The 20,300-nt window shown below is 30.7% G+C and overlaps 2 protein-coding genes across 2 annotated transcripts in view; one reads left to right on the plus strand and one right to left on the minus strand.

Annotated features, from left to right (window-relative positions):
* The window catches only part of LOC141452675 (neuropeptide F receptor-like), a 290,310-nt gene that overhangs the window by 45,157 nt on the left and 224,853 nt on the right, over positions 1-20,300 (minus strand). The window lies entirely within an intron of this gene.
* On the plus strand, positions 152-16,100 carry LOC141452680 (larval cuticle protein A2B-like). Its single transcript, XM_074125067.1, has 5 exons — positions 152-361; positions 1,494-1,696; positions 10,424-10,552; positions 11,866-11,979; positions 15,539-16,100. The coding sequence occupies exons 3-5, from the start codon at positions 10,538-10,540 to the stop codon at positions 15,911-15,913; spliced, it is 504 nt and encodes a 167-aa protein (XP_073981168.1). The 5' UTR covers positions 152-361; positions 1,494-1,696; positions 10,424-10,537; the 3' UTR covers positions 15,914-16,100.

A 20,300-nucleotide genomic window follows, 5' to 3' on the forward strand; every position in this document is an offset into this window, starting at 1 on the left:
GATTTCGAGGCAAGATTAACAGCTGATAACAAATGTTTCTTTATCCCAGAGAAAGCTCTAAAATTTAAAACGATCCTTCGCTACTATTGCGAAAAAAAGTATAAATTCCAACCTGTATAACAAAATGAAACTAATGATTACCTTGGAAGAAAGTGTCGAATAGAAATGAATCGATACTTACAATATTTATGATAACAGTGAGTGAAGAATCGACTTCGATGGCAGGACTTAAACCAAAGGAATGCTAAAAGCGAGTTTGCTTATGTTTGTGAAACCGATCATTTTAAGAAAAAAAAAAGAAAATGGCTTGACGACGTGAAAGATTATTGTTACCGTTTGATAATAACTATGATTCCAGTTGGTAAGTACATAATTAAGAAATAAATCACAACTAAATAGTTTGCATACCAAACATACGTACATAAAGGTGAAATTTGTTATTAAAAGACACTACACTATTTACACGTACTAAGTGTGCATGAATATACATACATGTAGCTAAACATGTCTGTGCATTGCCTTATCGAATATGTCAAAGCAAGTATGTACTTGAAAAACTGTACATGTTCGCTTCTTTTTGTGCATGAGACGTTATTTGGTAACAGTAACATCTATCAATTTTGTAAGATCATGCTTTCACTCTGGTACGTTTGATGTGACTTGTTATTTTGTATTTTGAATATAAATATTTATTAAGAAGTCTTGTGCAAGAGAATTCCACCTTCTGCTGTCCTTTTAACTTTTTGAATCAATTGAAAACTTTGACATTTATTGAGATATTTAATAACAAGTATTTGGCAAATTTATTAATTTGTGTAAGTAAAGTAAATGACTAGGGAAATAAAGGTTTTTAAAAACTGTTGGTAAAGAGAAGAAAAGCGTCTATTAGAAGTTCAAGATCAGTAAGAAAAGAAAGAAATGCCAACTTTTGAATACCTAATTAAAAGTTTTAATACCTTTTACAACTTCTTTAGAATCCTTTCCCCATCACAAAACTAGAACTTACTTTCATAAGTTGTTCCAAAGAAAAGGAAACATGAAAGCGGATTCACTAATCTCAAAAGCATTAAACTATTGTCAATTCTTAACCCATCTTTTGTTAAATTCTTGTGCAGATAATGTTAGAATAACGGAATAATCAAAAAGAAAAGAGATTCAGCAGAGTTGGAATATTAAAAAAAAAAACAACAGAAAAGCAGATCAAAACAAAGCCCATGTGTTAAATTTTAAATTGACTTGCGGCAAATAAATAATTATAATATCTTAAATTATAATTATCGCTTTTTCTAGGGTCAATCTCAGTTCAAGTGTTTAAATCACAGACTCATTAAACAAACTTTGGCCTCAGACTCCTTAAACAAAGTCAAACAAAGTTAACTTTTCCACGTTTATAAATATCTATTAAGGCAATCTAGGCAGCCTCTAGAAACGCGTCTGAAACAGAATTTTCATTAAATAATATTCTTTGTTTGTTTGTTTTTTGATTTTTTTAGTGTATATGGATTCAAAATTTGTAATTTGAGCTCAAAACGTTTACCAATTATATTACGGGTTGTGAAAAAGGGTTGATCTCAAACTTTACTGATAAAATTTTTCATAAAAATGTTAATGTTAGTAAATTTTACTAACATCAAACACCCTTAGATGAAAAAATCTGATATCTACGGACTACTTACTAGAAATGAAGAAAGTACAGGTAAAATTAATTCAGTTATTATTGCGCGGATTAATATCGGTCCAGGGACCAGAAACCGTATTAAAACATTGCATTATTTACATTTTAATACTTTAGATTATTATTTTTTAGTGTAGAAAACTTTTATTCTACTTTAATACAAAACAGAATCAGAGGCAGCTTCTAATTTAAATTTCCATTTCATTTTTTCTCGGTGCGATTTTTTTTTTTTTTGAATAAAAATGACAAATTAAAAGTTTTGATGTTGGAATGGAACTCCATTGTATATATGTTTCGAAACCTTCAAAATATGGGCATTTTATAGCAGAAATAATTTGAATATTTAACAGTAGAACTGAACTTTCAGAATATCTAAATAGTTTTTATTTTTAACATTCAAAAATGAAACAGAAATTTTTATTTATGCGTAAAATGAAGCTTTTTATTAATTTTTTTTTTTTTATTTTCATTCAAAGCGCTTCAACATCGGACATCAAAGTCACCCGCAGCCTTTTTTTCAGAAAACGGCCGGCCTCCAGACTGTGTTCTTTCGTTACATCATCAGATAGTGAACTAGGAGACACATAGGAAGAGAGAATCTAAGGGTAGGTTGAACTTGAACCCGGGTTCTCCGCGTCTTAGATTCCCCATAATAGCATTATAGAAATATCATTGATTTTCAGAAATCTATTTGAATTAAAGGTATCCAATGAAAATGATGTAGACAATAATTTAGTTTTCATCTGGAATGCCACTCTGTAGTACATCATTGTCTTGCATAAGCTAATTAAGGTAAGGGTATTAGCGGTTAGACCACAAATCTAATAACCACACTAGATTAGTAAATGTGTCAATTTTGGCCAGCAACCAGTGCGCAGGTTTTGATGTAATTTAGGGAATACTGAAGATTGATTGGTCCATTTTGCGTTTCAGGTGTTGTAATGTACATCTTTCAGCTATTCTTTAATTCTAAACAGCATATTTTGGTTAAAGATTAAATGTTTGGATCAATTTCGAACGTTTTCAACATTGTTATACCTACGCCAATTACCTACGCTCTAATGATGTCATACCTTAAGGGAAAAATAGAACGAATTCCCCCGTAGAAATGTAAGAATACTTATGTTTAATATCCATGAAGAAATTATCCTGTAAACATGTACTTCGAGACTCTTTCCAAGAAATTTTTCCCTTTTCTGTGTGGAAATTGCCAATTTAATTCCTACATTTAGCACAACAGTTAGCATCAACAAGCTAAAGATTTCTCAATAAAATGTAATGCATACAATCTACAGCATTAGCTTAATTAAGCTGCACGTGTCATTAGAATGAAATGAGTGTTTCAAATGTCACATACTTTCGGATTAAAATCGTCTTAAAGGCAGCATCAACATTGCAGTCTACTTGCTACAGTCTAATAGAAAGAAGATACGAGTGGAACACTATCCAGTTCTGGGGTTAGAACATTGAATTCTCTAATACTTTTCACCTATATTATTATGAGATTATTTAATCATTTCTTTAGCTCAGTATTTTTACCGTCTTTATCAATAGAAATGTTTTACTTTATTTTTTTCTTTTATATTTTGCATTTAATTTTAATTTTTTTCGACTTTGAACCACGACTTTCTCCGTTTGGAATTCGTTGCAGATTGTAAAGTTAGTATTCAAACTTTGTTAGTTCATTGCATATTTATCCTACTTAAAAACATATTTTTTTTAAATTTATATATCATTTATCTTGATTTCTATCTATCTTATTTTTATTATGCAGGATTTTTCTTTGCAACTCATGCGTAAAACACACTTTAATATTAGATTAATAAAAAAAACTGATTCGTGGTTTATGGCAAAGATCAGACTGCTGGTAGACTTCACCAAGATATACCACATGAGATACAATTCTTCCTCAGAATTATTCCAGCGATCTTCACCAAATTAAACAAATAATTTATGAATTACTTCTGCTTCAAATGAATTAAGAATCAATAGCAGTAACATTAACATTTTTGGGAAAGAGAGAATCGAATGCTCGCCGTTTTAAAGTGTGGCTCTTGGATTGATGTCAGAGAAATCGAATTATCCCTTAGAAGTACAGAGACATCTTTAAGTGGATTTGTATTGGGGTGATCGTGATATATGGAAATGTTTGTAACGGAAATAAACTAAGCCTTGGATAGAGGGAATAATATAGGCTAGGATTAAATCAGTGAGAAGGATACTTACCAGGTTGTTGGAGCGATTTTTGGGACAATTTTGAAATGGGAGGATTGGATTCTTTTTGAATTTGTGCACTTGGTTGAGCCCTCAACTAACTCTGTAAGTCCATGTTGGTCGTATTACGGACTTGTGATTTATTGATAGACCAATCAGTATTCCTAAGAGAAGATTAAATGTTCTAAAAAATCAATTTTAATGAGCAATATAAAGATGTTCAAATAAAAGATATTAAAAACTCTTTTAATTTTAAAAGAATCAAAGTATCGATATTTTTATTTGGTTTGTTCAGTTACACTCTCAAATTTGACAGAGTGGAAGCTTAATTCTGGTTACCCAGTATTCCAAGTCTTGGCTTTCTGTATTTTAGCGGTTACAGGAAAGTTATTGCCAGAAATCAGTTTTGCCAAATTAATTTTCATTCTGTTAACATTGAATAAGAAACGCTATAATTGTTCATCTTTACAGCTACTGCTCGAGGCTAAGGTACACCTGCTGTTCAGCAGTTCTCTCAGTAGCTAATCTTACTACGCTGTTTTTCTTTCAGATTTCAGAATGTTTGTTATGATTTTGCCATAATTTACTATGAAATCCTTAGAGTATTGCAGTTGGATTACTGGACAGCAATTGTTTAATCGTAACTTATTGATACATTCACTTTAGGCATAACAGTTTATCCACGCAGCTGTAAAAACCTGATGAATTAGACAAATTGGTTGACGAGGAACTTGTTATGGATATAATTTGGCATTTGGTAATGTGAATCTTACAGAGATAAGGCTCTAAGCTGAACTTGCACGGAGAAACGTAGTACGGATCACTAATTTGTAGAAGATTAATCTACAAACTATTGGACAATTCGTAGTTTGGAGAGAAGTTAAGCGTGGACGTGAATTTCTGCAAAAGCCTGTTTTAATTAAATCAATAAACAGTGCTATCACTTTTATTGTTTTATGGTTTTTTGCTAAATACTTTTTGCATATCACATATTTATTTTAAATGTGGTTAATCAAATAAACCTGAGAACTTAATAAATATTCTAGGGCTCGTTTTTACATATAACCAAAAGGTTTACAAAATGATTTCTGTTCTTAAGTACCATAATTCAAACCAAGTCCATGTGGTCCGCAAACAGATTGCTTGTTCCAAAGCGCAGCAATATATCATAAAGTAGGCGATGTTTAAACCCTAAATCTAAGGGCAGCAATAATTTATCTTATTAACTATGATGGTATTAACTGTGCCTTATAATCAAATTTAAACTAATGTAGTTAAACAACCGTAAGGCAACTAAATATCCAAATTTTACTAGTCTGATTTATGATGCAGTGGTACAAACATTGATTCCTAAGGTCTTTTGTAATGTTTACATGCAATAAATTTTCAAAATTTAGGTGAAATTTTTTTCCGGAAATAACGTCATCACAATCGAGAATTTTAATAAGAATTTGCAACATCAATCACCACTACACACGATTCTATTTTTCATTCATAATTATACAGTAATAACAACAGTTTCCTCAATATTAGTCATTTTTAAATAAAGTTTTTTATCATCAGCATTTCTTTTTGATAATTTGCAGTATTTGTATTTACCTAAAATGATCATGGACATGCACATTTACCAGTAAATGTGTACACACAACTACATAAACTCACATTTCCCAAGATGCTTCACAGTATGTACACATACTTTGGTAAATGTATGTTTAGTGAATATTATTGACTCAATAAACTTACAATTTCCAGTCGTACAGGTAAAAGTACACATTTGCTAGTATGCAATAAAAGCTGGTATACTCGTAGTTGCAAATGTTTACTTTTCACCATTTTGCACGTAACAAAACGTAATAATACATAAAAAAAACATTTGCTGATCTTCGTTTCACCATTAGTAAGCATTTATATGCTAGATTTATCTTTTTTCTTTCTTTTCTGTTTTTGTAAGATTTGAAATAATGATTTTTTGGGATTGCTCAGAATAAGAGAAATCAACCTAATGATTTCATGTGTCCATGTTGTTTGGCTGACTGCCAATACTACTGTACAGTAACCGTACAAAAGCCCCTATAACGTGAGAACTATTCTATCCCACCACGCTAAATTCGAAAATTTAGTTTGAGAATATATAATTTAGCATTTATTTAACAATAATTTAGAGTAAAGAAATGAAATAAAGGCAAAAAGAACAAAAATTGGATGAGAATTGCTCCTCTAACCTTAAAAAAAAGTAATTGAAGAGCTTGGTGCAAAAAGGAGTTATCTACATTTTTTTCAGAAAATATGTTTAGTGGCGCCCCCCTATTGTATGTTCAATTCTACATATTTTGGTGTAGAATTTATGCAGACTCGTTTATTATAATTATTACTTATTCACTAACCTAGGCTAGATTTGGAGCAAAAATAAGTTTTCTACTGCAGTTAACTTTCTTTTACATTTCTTACATTCCTTGAAAAAAAAAAATTAGGTTTATTTAATGTTTATATTAGGTAGATATTATTTTTTTTTTTTTGACAGGCATAATAATATATCTAACATTCGCTTTGACAAGACACAAAATGTCACTTAAAAGCTCAAAAACAAGAAATCTGTTGACTAAAGTATTTAATAAGTACTCAAGTTTTACTGAAAATTATGATTTTGGTGCAAAAAAGAGTTAGCTGCAAAATAACTTTTGCTTATAGCACGCTTAAAAAATGCCCTAGAAAGTTCAAATTGAGCCCCAAATGACCCCCATCACAATATATTAACTAATCCTTACAGCAGACACAACATAAGGAATACATTTTAAAGCATATTTACGAGTTTTTTTGTCCCTACTAAAAATTTTAAAAAACTGTAGATAACTCCTTTTTGCACCAAGCTCTTCAATTATTCTTACAAGATTTTTATTGTTCTAAGAAAATATAAATCACTTCTCTGAATTATCAAAAAATAACATTTAACCTGCAAGAAATAATTCTTAACACCTTATACAATAATCCAATTTTGCATCACTGAAAATCTGACTTAGTAGTCAGATAAAATTCATAATAGACAATGTTATGAATTAATACTCATTCAATATCAAACCATATTTTTTCATTTTTTTTAATTAAGTGAAGAATTCGAGTCCATTAATGAATATTTCAACGAACCATTCAATTAGAACAGGTGACAGTTCAATTTTATCGAGAGTTCCAATCAATAATGTATTAAACCCTCTTAACCTGATTATTATTCAACAATACTAATTATGGAAATATCTATTCGAACAGCAATTTCATTTGAACTAATTTTTCTCTTGCATTCATTGAATTTACTGTCATGTTCCAGAGCTTCTAAATTGATTAATTCTATTTTGAAATTTTTATAATTGGTTTTGCAAATTTTATTATTAGTTCTTACACATTCTTAATTCTAGTTTAAGGATGATAGATAACTAGCCGATAAATTCAAAATTAATAATTATATTTTATAATTTATTCATCTACTTTTCTAAAATAATTAATCAAATTTTCCATTAAATCGCAACAATTTTGGGGAGTGAAAAGTCCTGTAGCTTTTACGTAAATTTCATTTTTATTTTTTCGGTGTATTAGTTGCCGTACGGGAAAATATTTTTGATCACATTAAATTTATAAATCTTGAGTTCTGCAGAAAATCATACCGCTAAGCTTTGTGGCTTGGTCCCATATTTGCTCTGTGTTTTTAATAAAAAAAGAACTTATTTCAGAATGCCCAAAATTCAGAGCGAATTAACTATCCCAAAATTATAACTAAGCAGAATTATGAGCAATCAATCAGAATTACTTGTGTTTCCTTTAAAGAAACGTAAAGCTTGGTAGTAACAGAAAGTCAAAAACTAATGTCATTTTCAGTAGCTTGTTTTTTTCCTAACTATTTTTAGGACAATAAATATGGGAATAAAGAAAGTGTCTTTTTTTTTGGCATCAAAATGGCACCCTTTTAGTGAATAAAAAAAGAAAAGTAACTCGCCAGGTGGTACAATAGAAAGTTCACATATCCCAAGCTCCTGGGATGAAGCTTTTACCGAATGGTTTATTTATGGAAATTGTTAGGTGAACAGGAAAGAAATAGATGTTATATATTATCGTCACTTGTACTATAAAATGGTGTAATGTAACATTGCAGATTATTACATTCTTGTATCACTTAATACAAAGTGTCTACTATATCTCGATTAAATTCTGAATCACTCTCTTTACCCACGCTCAATATAATGTACTTCTATATAAAAGTGAAGTTTACCAGAAAACGATCATCACATGAGTGTGCAAGTATTTCACATGCTACTGCCGTCCTGACATAATCAATCTAAAGAATAGTTGCTGTTAATCAACTGGGAAAAATGTTGTTAATTTTAACCCGTTTGTACGAAAATTGGTATGATGTGTGACAAAACTAGCGATTTAATAAATTGATTACGTTAGTTGATAGTAACGTAACAGTTAACGAGCCTGTTGAATTACCATTAAGTGGTGCAAAAGACGGACGGAGTCAAGCGAAGAAGGGTCTAACTTCGACTTGTAGGCTGAGATACGGGAAAGAAATTCTAAAAAGATCTAATGGCCAAGGGAAGCCAAAGTTGGGTCAGGAATGCGTAAGCGAACTATTGACACACTCAATGCCTAGGCAGTAGAAGAGCTTTGTGTTTAGGAATTTATATGTTTAAAGGATGATGATAAGAAGTAATGAAAACATGGTGAAAGCAAAGAATGTACGCAAAATAGCGGAGTCAGGAAAAGAATTCTAGTATATTCTGATGTACTGAGACAAAGAAGAAGGTTCAATTACTGCTATAGAACTATTTGGACAAGATATGGATAAATTAGGATGGTGATTAAGTTCTGAGTCTGAGTGCAGCTGGCTGCTCTATTTCTACAAAAGAGTACAGAAGTGAATGTCACTGGAGATATGCAAATTGTGAAGAACAACGGTAATGAGTTACGAGGTAAGAACTTGATGAATTGATTCCATGTGTGGAAAGAGTGAGTTTTCAGATTCGAACCAGAGGAAATCTCTAGAAAATAGTTTAGTAAAAAGTTACCAGAAATAATTCTTTTAATAGAATTTTTTGAATTACCAAAGGTATCTATCAAATGGCTGAAAAAAGCGGACAAATAATTTTGTTATAAAACATAACAGAGAAGAGAAAAACATTCAGGAGATTATGTAAGTCGTTTTTAAAATAAATAGCTTCGCATTAATATTTGAATAAACACAATTAAAAAGAAAGCAAATACAACGAAAAGAAAGGACTAGATTTTTTAATAAAGAAGAAAAAGAAATTGAGTGCAAACCGAGATAAAATACTTATCATCTGAGTAAATCTTATTTCAGAATCTCTACTCTGAGGTAAGCGCCACTTCCTATTGTCAGAACTTTCCGGAAATTAAGTTGTTCCCTCTATTAAGTTTTCTTTCTTTCTCCAAATAATTCTCTGTCCAATATAAATTTTCATTTTTATTGCTGTTATTATAATAACAATAGTATGAGATTTATGTTTTGTTAACATCTGTTAAGAAAAAAAAAAAAAAAAAATCAATATTAGCACCCAAAACTAGATAACCAATGAAGAACGTGTTTTCAAAAGTGAGCAGTGTTAGCGAAGGGTAGAACCAAGTTGAGATCGACTGTCACAGAAGGATGCTCAAGTGGCCGAATCGAAGAAAAGTGGGGAAAAAACATGAAACAACATACGCTCAGAAATGCCATAGTGAGAATTAAACGTTTCTAGTCAGAAAAATGATATTTTTAGTATTGTTTTTAGAAACGGATACCCAGGAATTCATGTATGAGAAATTGATAAAAAAAGAACAAAAACATCGTTCAATAATCAACAATTTTATCGAATTCTAAGTTGCTATTTTGCACTCACCACACTTAGATCGTTTGTGAGCTGATAGAAGAAGCAATAACTGTTATACCAATATCTCACCTAATTCCTAAGTTCGCTATTTGGTAACACTTCTCATTACTAGAAATTAGAAATAGGTAACATTGAACATAGAAGACAGCAATGTTAAAAGCTCTTGGAGAATTTGTATTAATCTAAATTCCATAATGTTAAACGTTAAAAAGAATACCAACTGAATACGAATTCATTTAACAATCCAATTGAAGGAATGTAAACTGAATCACGAAATAACTTGAAAATTGCAGAATTATCAGTATCAATAACCCTAAAAGAAATAAATTAGATTAATAGTGCAAGAATTTACTCTTTCTATGTAAAACGAGCCACCATATTGATAATTATAATAAATTAATATTTTTATAAACTCTTAATAATTTGACAAGAAAGTGTAAAAGAAGTTCTGGCTGTTAAACACCGCGATCGTCTTTTAATTAAGGACAATTGTAATGATAGCATTATAAAGGGTATAACGATAAGTATTGTTTATTTTAACATGATATAGTATGTTGCACTTAACTGAATACTGACACATGGTAGCATAAAATGTATTTTGTTATAATCCAGTGATCACTCATCATTTAAAAAGTAATTTTCAAGTTTTCACTTTCAGAATCAAAAACTGTTGCAATTCGCTCGACTGTGTAATAAATGGCTGGTATAAAAAGCAGTGTCACTAAATACTAAATATCATAGTTTGGTAATTCACTGTTACATCAACATCAATATGGCATATCAACAGGTAAGCTCTCTCTATTTATTTATTTTCTATTTTTGTTTACTTCGCTTTTCCAGTTTCTTTAGATAAAGTTGATCTACGTTTAAGTGTTATAGATTCTAAAATGGGTTCCGACAACTCTTTATTTTATCTCTTTCCTATTATCCAAACATTTCCCAGCTAATAACCTAAATCTGGTCATTCACACTATCAAATAATGTAATGCAGAGCCAAGATATGTTTTCAGAGTATTCCCAAAACTTCTTTCAAAGAAATAATAATTTAAACAAAAATTCAGAAAGCCACAACTGTTTTTTTTTTGTTTAATGATCCCCTGACAATAAAGATTGTGATGAAGAATTTGGAGTACTAACATATTTATAAGAATCGTTTGGTGTAGTAGCAGCATAGTTAGAAATTAGAGAGTGAGTGAAGGACAGGATTTTGGGAATTTTGAAGGGCATAAGAAGAATAAGAAGGCCTGAGAAACATACTCGGGGCTGGCCAAATCAGGTCCCGTGGGGTCTACGAGTATTGTGCACATGGTCATAACTCAGGGAAATGTTCATACATTTTGATGACTTTATTCATTCAGAGAATTAAAAAACTGACTGACTATCCTATTACGGAAGTATTAATATTTTAGGCATTCGTTACTTTTTCATGTAATTCCTCATTAAAATATTATGCATCTCTTTATAGCGTTCTAAATAACTTCTATATTTAGCCATACAGTAAACATGTGTTCTTGTATGCAGGCACATACTACGGGTAAATAAACTGAGAAAACTGTTTTAGGATTCAGTTTACAATAATACAATAATTAGCTCTCCATTAATGTGTATTTTAATTTGAAAGTGAAATTAAATGATACTGCTTACGTTTATTTCGTTGTAACTGTTGACAGAAGAGTAAATAATTAGAGAATAAGCTTGTGTTAATTTTGATAGAAGGGTAGGTAATTATACAACATGCACAAACAAGAATTTATACAAAATTTAATGTTATTCCATAAATTTAATTAATTTTGTGTTGAACGTGGTCACGCGTTTTTCCTTTTTATGGAATTTTTAAATTTCTATTTACTTAAACCAAGTTTGGAATAAGAATTTTTTAAATAAGTAAATCCAAACATGGGATATGAACATAGAATACTGAAATTTAACTCCCACATAAGTCGATTATCAATATCTAAAAGGTAAGGCTTATTATGCGACCCAAATATATTATATATTTCCATAAATATCCATGGAATAATCTGATAATGTAGTAAATTTGAAATTCTAAATATCTTAAACATCAGGTGAAAAGGTATTTAATCCAATTTTACATTTTAGATAATATTTAGCCTGATAATGGTTGGTGTTACCACTTCATCTGCAGCTCAGTACTACCTAGGCAAAGAGGTGAAACCGCAACTGTATGACGTTGAAAACGTTAAGGATTATGAGGTAATGCCAAGAGTTTTTCTAAACTCTTAAATTTCGTTCGAATATTACGAATGGTACTTTTTAAGTTTTTTTTTTTAACTTAAATTTGAATACTTGGCCCTATCCTTACTTGAGATTTAACTTTTAAGTAAATGGTACTAATCAGCAGTATTAAATGTAAAACGAAAGGTAAATAAACCTTTACCTTTAAAGATGAAACCATTTCTCCTCCTAATTAAAAAGAACACCCTTCACTTAGAGTTATCCTAGGATTTACCTATGGACAAAAGACGATATAGGAATAATTTCCTACGAAACAAACGTTTCTGTAGTTACAAACTCTAGACTATTCTAAATAATGTGGGGACATCAATATTTCAACTTACTACATATTATTCAAGTGCAGCAATAAGTGAAGATACTTATTGTGATGTTTTTTAAGATGTGAAGCCTTTCAATTTTGAGATTTTTTAAAACACTAGTGCTTGAAGTTATGTTTTTAATCAGTCAAAATAAATTTTGGATCTTAGAGACAATTACTACCAATAAAGCCTCTTCAAGGATCCAAGATCAAGGATACATTTAGTTAATAATAATTTCTCAATAGCATAAGAGACATTGTTTGAAGAAGTGACTTTAAGTTGCAAAGTCAAGAAAATTCTAAGAAACTTTAGCTTAAACCCTTGCACTTTAACTTTATCGCTAAACTGGTATAAAATGGGGGGTGCTTAATGCAAGTAATTTGTACTTTGAAAGTCTTTCTCTTACATTATTTAATCTATATCTGAAAGCAACAACATCTGATGCTCAAGTTGCAAGAAGAAAGCTTTCAGTTTAAATAAAAAACAATCATGAATAGTGGTCATACACTGGCCGAAATGTAATCAGAGAAAGCAATAGAATGTGTTTAGTCATTCACTATTTTCAAATCTGCTTTTGGTCTTAATCATTTCTTTTATTGGATAAACAGAAAAATAAAATAATAAAGTGCTAGCAGTAATTTACTCATGAAAGTCAACAAGTAATGTGTAGCGACAAAGTGAAAACTACTGAAAAACCTGCAAGTTAGATGTAGCCGCTTTTAGCCGTAACTTTATGAAGAAATATTAAGGCTTTAGAAGGCATCTCTGGAGGAAATGAAATATTGTCTGCCTTGTGGTGATGTAATTGTGGGGAAAAAACTTTTCAACTTGCCACTAACTGGTTGTAACTTTGTTTTGTTTTTTCTTTTTGGTGGAAGTTATCTCTACATAAAAGCTTTTATTCTATGTTAATGCAAAATGTGAAGTTTAGATACATTTTTGTTCATAATTACTCCTCATAAATTTTAGCTCAAGTTAAGCGTTACTAAATTATCAAATCAACTAACTCAATATTAAGCCCAAAACAGACTGCACTTCCAAACATAACCCTACACTAGATACTAATTAACACTTAACAAGGGTATTAAGAATGTAATACTATACTTAATGATCTGAAATGATACTCCAAACGACTTCTCTATCTTACAGCAAGTTATTACAAATGAAAAATCACTAATAATGCTTCAGATGTTAATTTTCTTCGGATTAATGGTTGGATTAGTTGCTTCTCTGGTAGTTAAATAAGGTTCTGGAGTATTTTATGAAGTTCCAAAAGCAGTGTCCATCATTTAACATCAATGCAATAGATCCTACACAATCCAGAACTAGCTTACATTCATCTTATCAAGAGAAAAACATTAGAAGTGCAATTATCAATCCATATTTAAAGACAATCGGTTGTTATAAAAAAATAATACTCTAGAATCTATTCGTAAAATAGCACTTTCATTCACCAACTGTTTTCATACTTGAAATTCTCGTAAGCGCCACAGAAGAGTGGACTACCCAAAACAAAAACTGTACAAGACAAGAAAGACCTGAGAACCCTCCAACAAATTTACATTAAAGAATAAATAATAAATAAGTAATGAATAAAAGGCATTTTATTATATTTAGTAATACATAATAATGTTATTAATGTAAAGCCATGTCAACGTTTTTAGGTGGGTTTAATTTATTTCTTTTGGTTATTTATTCATGTAAATATTTGCTTCGTTTCAACTACGGCAAAAAGCTAATATTCAAGTCCAATTCCGCTCAACCACTGATTAGTTGTCAAGGACGTGGCGGACAGATATTAATACTTCACTATAAAGTTCTCTCATTAGAATCGAACACTGTACCAAAGTACATCTTAGATTCGTAGTCCGTGCCACCCTCATGGCCATCACAGTGGCTTTAATTAGTGAAGATTAAATTCTAGTAGAGGCGGCCTTAAAAGCCTACGCCTCCGCGACCAAATGGATCTATTGTGGCTCAAAATAACATTTGTGTAAGAAATTTACAGAAAACTGTTAGATCTATTACAGAGAGAATCATGAATTAATACGAGTGCCGCTTTTGAAATAGACATTTTACCCACTTATAGGCATCTGTTGAAACTTTTGTTTGTTTTCTTAATTATTTTAGAATAAAATTAACATAGAAAAATAGCCATGATTGATTCCTTTCTACTTGTAAGCATTAGTTAAAGGTTAAAGAAACAAAACAAAAAAAGAGTCGGAATCTCTCAAAGACAAACCTAATTTTTTAAAAAAAAAAAAAAAAATCTGTAAATAATGCAACAAAATATCATTAAATGGTATTTTGTTCAGTAAAAAACTCTTTAGTTGGGCAGATAAAATGTTTTTCTCAGCCAGGAGTAAATATCATCATATGCATATGCAGTCTCTTCACTTCAAACAACTAGTTGCTAGATTGTTTACCTTATTCAACATTATATTATGTTAATCTAGGCCAAACATTCATTCTACATTGAAAGGAGGATGTAATGAAGGATATACGAAGCTTGTTTGGTAAATGAGTATTTTGATGAGGCAGTTACTGAAGATGTAAATAATATTTAGTGACTTAATTATACGTTTTCTCATTAACTATCCTTTTCTATGGACAAAAAAACCCTCTCTGTTGGATTTTATTGCTTGTGATATTTGGATAAACTAGCTTCTATTCCAATACCCATCTACTATTTAAGGTCTTCCAGCTTTTGTTCTAGAAAGTAAAGGGCAGCAGGTGCCTTATTATCCTGTTCATTTTCTTTTGGTTTCCCTAAACAAGGGGGAGGTTAATGTAACATAGTTTCTTCTTTTTTAATAAGTAGAATTTGTGGCTTTCAAAATTTAGTGCACTACCGGCTTCCGCAGCTTTAGAGGCTCCTAAGAAGGTAGATCAATGATAAATCGATTGGAACTGAGATCTCTAGCTTACTCAGCAAAACCCCTTCCTTGATTGTTACCAAATTTATACTTTAAACAAGCTTAAATTTAGTATGGAGAATAATTGCTTAAGTTAGTTTAGTTCATTATCACTCTTTTCTTATCTTTCAACAATTCACAGTTCGCTATATCTGAATTTTATTCCAGCTAATTCAATTTTAAGTGCACCGCAGCGCTTCTAGTTTTATTATGTTTAGAATATAATTAACTAGGGAATCATACATCAACCGACTGAATAATTATCCTTTAATTTAATAAAGATGTTATTTTTCATGTTTACAGGATAACGAGCCAAGCTACAAGTACGCATATCAAGTTAGCGATCAGCAAACGGGCGATTTTAAAAATCACCACGAGACGAGAGAAGGTGATGTAGTAAAAGGTTATTATTCAGTGCAAGAAGCTGACGGTACATTGAGAGAAGTACATTATACTTCGGATAAAGTTAATGGTTTTAATGCTGTTGTTAAGAAATCTGGTACACCAACACCTGAACCAGAAATTGTAGTCAACAATAATAAATATGAAAATCAACAATATCTACCGCAAGATTATAGAAAACCAAATTTTCAGCAAAAAAGACAAACTGTTCACATTCTACCACTTCCAGGATCTGAAGACTACAGGCAAAGCCAACAACCAATTTCAGTTTATTAATTGCAGGAGAATTAATAGTTTTATAAGTAATTGTTAATGAAATGTAAAGTACCTGTTTTTTTATACATTATTATTTATTTTTCTGTTAAACTTTATTTTAGTATAGTTATAGTTGAATTTGTACTGCTTTAAAAAATCGCAAGTCATTGGAACAAAAATCCGCTAGAGAAATGGTCGATAGGAAACAACAAGCATAAATCAATACAGTACAATCGTTTAATAATAATATAGTTTTGTTTTACTCAAGAAAAGCACTTCCATATCCTGAACTTGACTATGCCTCTCCATAATTCTATGTACATCCAATTTTATTCTATTATTATTGAAATCCTCCTGTTGCTCAGTACTCGCTGTGAGGTTTTTTGAAACATTAGCATTCATTACAACATTAACTGAAGAAATAGGAGACGAACTTCGCTCGCCTAGCCTAACTTCGGAGTATAGGTTGGGTTTAATCGTTACATTCTGCCATTTATTCTGCAAGTCTAGTTTGACTATTGATATTTCTTGTTTTGGTCAAGAAGATGTATAGAAAGGCGTGAGGATCTTGCTCAGGACATACTATGTACATTAATTCGTTAATGAAAGCATTTAGGACTTTCTTTTTTAATTAAATTAATCAGCCTCGTCATATGAGAAGCGAACCATCTAATTAAAAAAAAAGAATAATAATAATATTATTATAAGAATAATTGCTTATTAATTGTACATTTATAAAATTTACATAGTTAAAATACAAACATAACGAAAAGGAAGGCATTTAATGTAATTTCTGATTCCCGTCCACGATACCTAATTGGTAGTTGGACGTAAATCTCGCCTGAAAAAATTGTATTGAATTACTTTTTAATTTCTGATTCTACCGAAATATGTGTGTAGATTTTTTTAAAAAAACAGTCATTGAAGCTCAAAAAAAAGTAGTCTATAAAATCATCCTGACCACTCACATTCTACATGTACACTATACGATCTAAATTTATTTATGAAGAAACTTTGCCAGACGTTTATTTAACGAAGCGTAAACATGCAATAATCGACAGTTTGGCGTCAAATATTTTGTAGTTGAAAAGTAACAGGTCCATAGTAGGTTATCAGTTAATCCGACCTCGGGGAGTTGAACTGGAAGTAAATGTAATAAGTCGTTGGAAAAAATGTGTACTTCTTACATTTTTTAAGGTCTAGAGGAAATAGTGTCCTGGCAAACAGCTCACACCATTCTTTATTTACCTCTACATTGGAGTTTATTCTATTTGATTCCATTTCATTCTGCAATAAAGGCAACATTTTTTTTTATTCCTAATCTACAACAATTTATTCTTTACGGTTGAGATTTCTTTAACATTTATTCAAAACATTATTGATTAAATGCTTGCTAAACAGGTGTAATGCTGCTGTTTGTTAAACAACAATGATCTTTATAAACAATATGTTTAACAATCATTAAGCAAACACTAACATAACTCTCTATCCGCAATTAACAAACTTAAAATTTGTTAATTTGATATTTATACGAAAAATTGCTATTGAACGATTTCTTTAAACTCTGGGATTTTACAAATATTTACTTTTTTCTTTTTGTGGTCTTGTTTGCACATTAACCATTATTTTTAATGAGGGCTGAAAAAAAAACAACAACATATCGATATGCACAGTTATAGTTGAATTTTACAAATATAATAAATTACTATTAGTGTTATGAGGTGATGCAACCCTACAATATACTGAAACAGCACTTTAGACGTAAGTTGTAACTTCACCTCTTCTTTAGATCTAACTAAAAGATATTTTTCTGGTGAAAATATGCTAAATAAAAGTAATGATCAACTGTATTTCAATGGGCAAAGTTTGAAGAAAACCAAAGGAGCTATTACTCAGGAAATCTAAAAAAAAACTGAAAAGAAGTAGTATTCTCTGCTCACTAATCTCGTGCTAAACCTTATTATCGCTTTCCCTGTTGGCATTGAGTCGAAATATCACTTGGACTTTAAGCGATATTCGTTTTTTTGTGATATGATGGCCACACACAACTTCATCGTGACAAATTTTCGCCATTGATTTCCATGGAAACGCATGTTTTAGGGAGTATAAGCGGCCAACTAGATGAATAATGTGCTAAATGCTTAACTGCAATTAAAGAAAAAGAATCACAAGGTTCTAGGGTGATAGGTTAACCTCTTAAACTAACGGTGTAGTTCCGAATTTATCACTCTATGACATCTAATATCACAAAATTACAAAAATGGCTAAACTAGAAAAAAAAAGAGGCTCTATTGAGATTCTGGCTCTGATAACTGATCTCTATCACATCACCAACATTTAAGGAGAAATCAAGAAGTTCCTGGCTTCCTGAAGTCTTTTAAAATAAATGACAAAAGGAAGCTGCGACTTTACTTACTTAGAGTTCCCTTATTTCTTTCAGAAAGGATCCAATAAAATCGTTGTTAATAGTCCGACTTGATAATGGAGGAGTGTTCGCTGCCAGCCAATTTGCGACTTGGTACTTACCTCCAAAATCGAAAGCATAATTTACAAAAAAAATGTATAACTTAATCTGAATAAAAAGTACTTCATACATTTTTGGGGAGCAATAACCTCAAGCCAATGATGTTCAAAATAAAAAACAAAAATTAATTCTCTAAGATGATAATTCAGCTAGAGACAGACGAGGCCCTTCACTGGCCAGATTTTTAGTAGTCTACGACGTTATTCGTTTCATGTTTTTCAAACATGGGGCTTTGTAAATAATGTCATCATTAAGGAATATGAATTTGGTAGCTGTATAGAAGAAGGAAAGTTTTTTTTAAAGTATAAACGTGATGTGACAGAAATCTCTCTTGCGAATGTTTAATTTCCATTTTTTAAACTCCTGTCCCAAACTGGAGATGTGGCTCTGCATGTTAAAAACGACAATATGCCAGAGAACTGCCAGCTTAATCTGCGCCTATTGAAATTACTTCTCGCTTTCAGAATCCGTCTACCCCTTTGTATGGCCATATCTTAGTGAGATATTGAAATTGATAATTAGATCTTTCAAGTTTTCAAAGATTTTCTTCCGACGATTTATTTATAATTATAACGGAGTATTTATCCAACAGGAAATTATCGCTTAATTCCTAATTTAATTGAGGAAGAAAAGCAAAACTTTCTTTCAATTACATGACGTTTTCTTTCTAAACGCCTTCTATCTTATCCTGGTGACAGTTAGGTCCATTTTGTTCTCATCTGAGGCAAAAGTGCTTACAATAAATCACCAAATTTGGGATTAGCTCCATGGTTCATAGCTTTTAAACTTTGTTGAACATTTTAGGCTTTTTCGTCATTATATAATTATTATTGTACAGTTGCCAAATTTAATAATGATTATTTCTGCCAACGGTTATTCTCCTTGCCTTGTTTGCTTATTTATGCTCTTTAATATTTTATTCCTTTGTTAGAAATTCACACATTAAAGAATGTTTTTCGACAATAATTGCCGAAGTTCCACACAATTTTTTTATTTATTTATAATAAAAAATCTGTTACAAAAATTCCACAAACCATTTTAATTCTTTCTCTAAATGATAGTGAAAGCTTTAGGCAAACAAAGCGCCATTGACGTGCACGGTAGTATTTAAAATGTAGTAAAGTAATTTTACCGCTTTCAGAAAGAATTAACATTAACATTAATTGATGTATATTATTAACATTATTTTGTTTGCCTTATTTTAATAAACCAGAAAAGCAATAGATAGCAGTACAATCAAGGGCACCCACAATACACTTGAACATCTCTAACCACTAGCGCTCCAGCTATAAATTCATTTCTTTTCATTGCTTATTTATATAATAAATTCAGACATCTGTATTAGTATGCTAAATATAACGTAACGGAAATTATTAACAAAAAAGGAATCATTTAAATATTCAAAGTAAAATTCTTTAATACAGTCAAAGCAGAGAAAATATCTGTCATTCCTCAACTAATTGTGCAAATGGGATTACATGGAATTGATTATCTGTCCAAGAAGTCCATCACACATTTATGTGGAAGTATGCAAATGGTTTAATGAATAATATCATTATTTAAGCTTGAGTAGCTTCTAAATGTGAAAGTTACGTTCATATGTAAATATATATTTTTAAAGTATTTGCATTACTAAAAAGAAACTAAAAGAATCGAATTAAATTCCTAAGGAAATGATTTGGTATTTTATTAATTAACTAAACTTTACGAAATCCATTGTAAATGAATAGTTTGCATTCTGGATTACATTATCTTATTCTTAAAAATAGAATAAAATGACCCATTCACATTTTTTATACGAACTGTCTGTAGATTGGCTGGTCTCCAAATTTGACTGATCTAATCACAATACAGAAGTTGAACGAAAGAGAACATGTAGAATCA

Source organism: Rhodnius prolixus, unplaced genomic scaffold (genome assembly GCF_049639745.1).
Source record: "Rhodnius prolixus isolate KJV_2025 unplaced genomic scaffold, Rpr scaffold_3, whole genome shotgun sequence".
NCBI lineage: Eukaryota > Metazoa > Arthropoda > Insecta > Hemiptera > Reduviidae > Rhodnius > Rhodnius prolixus.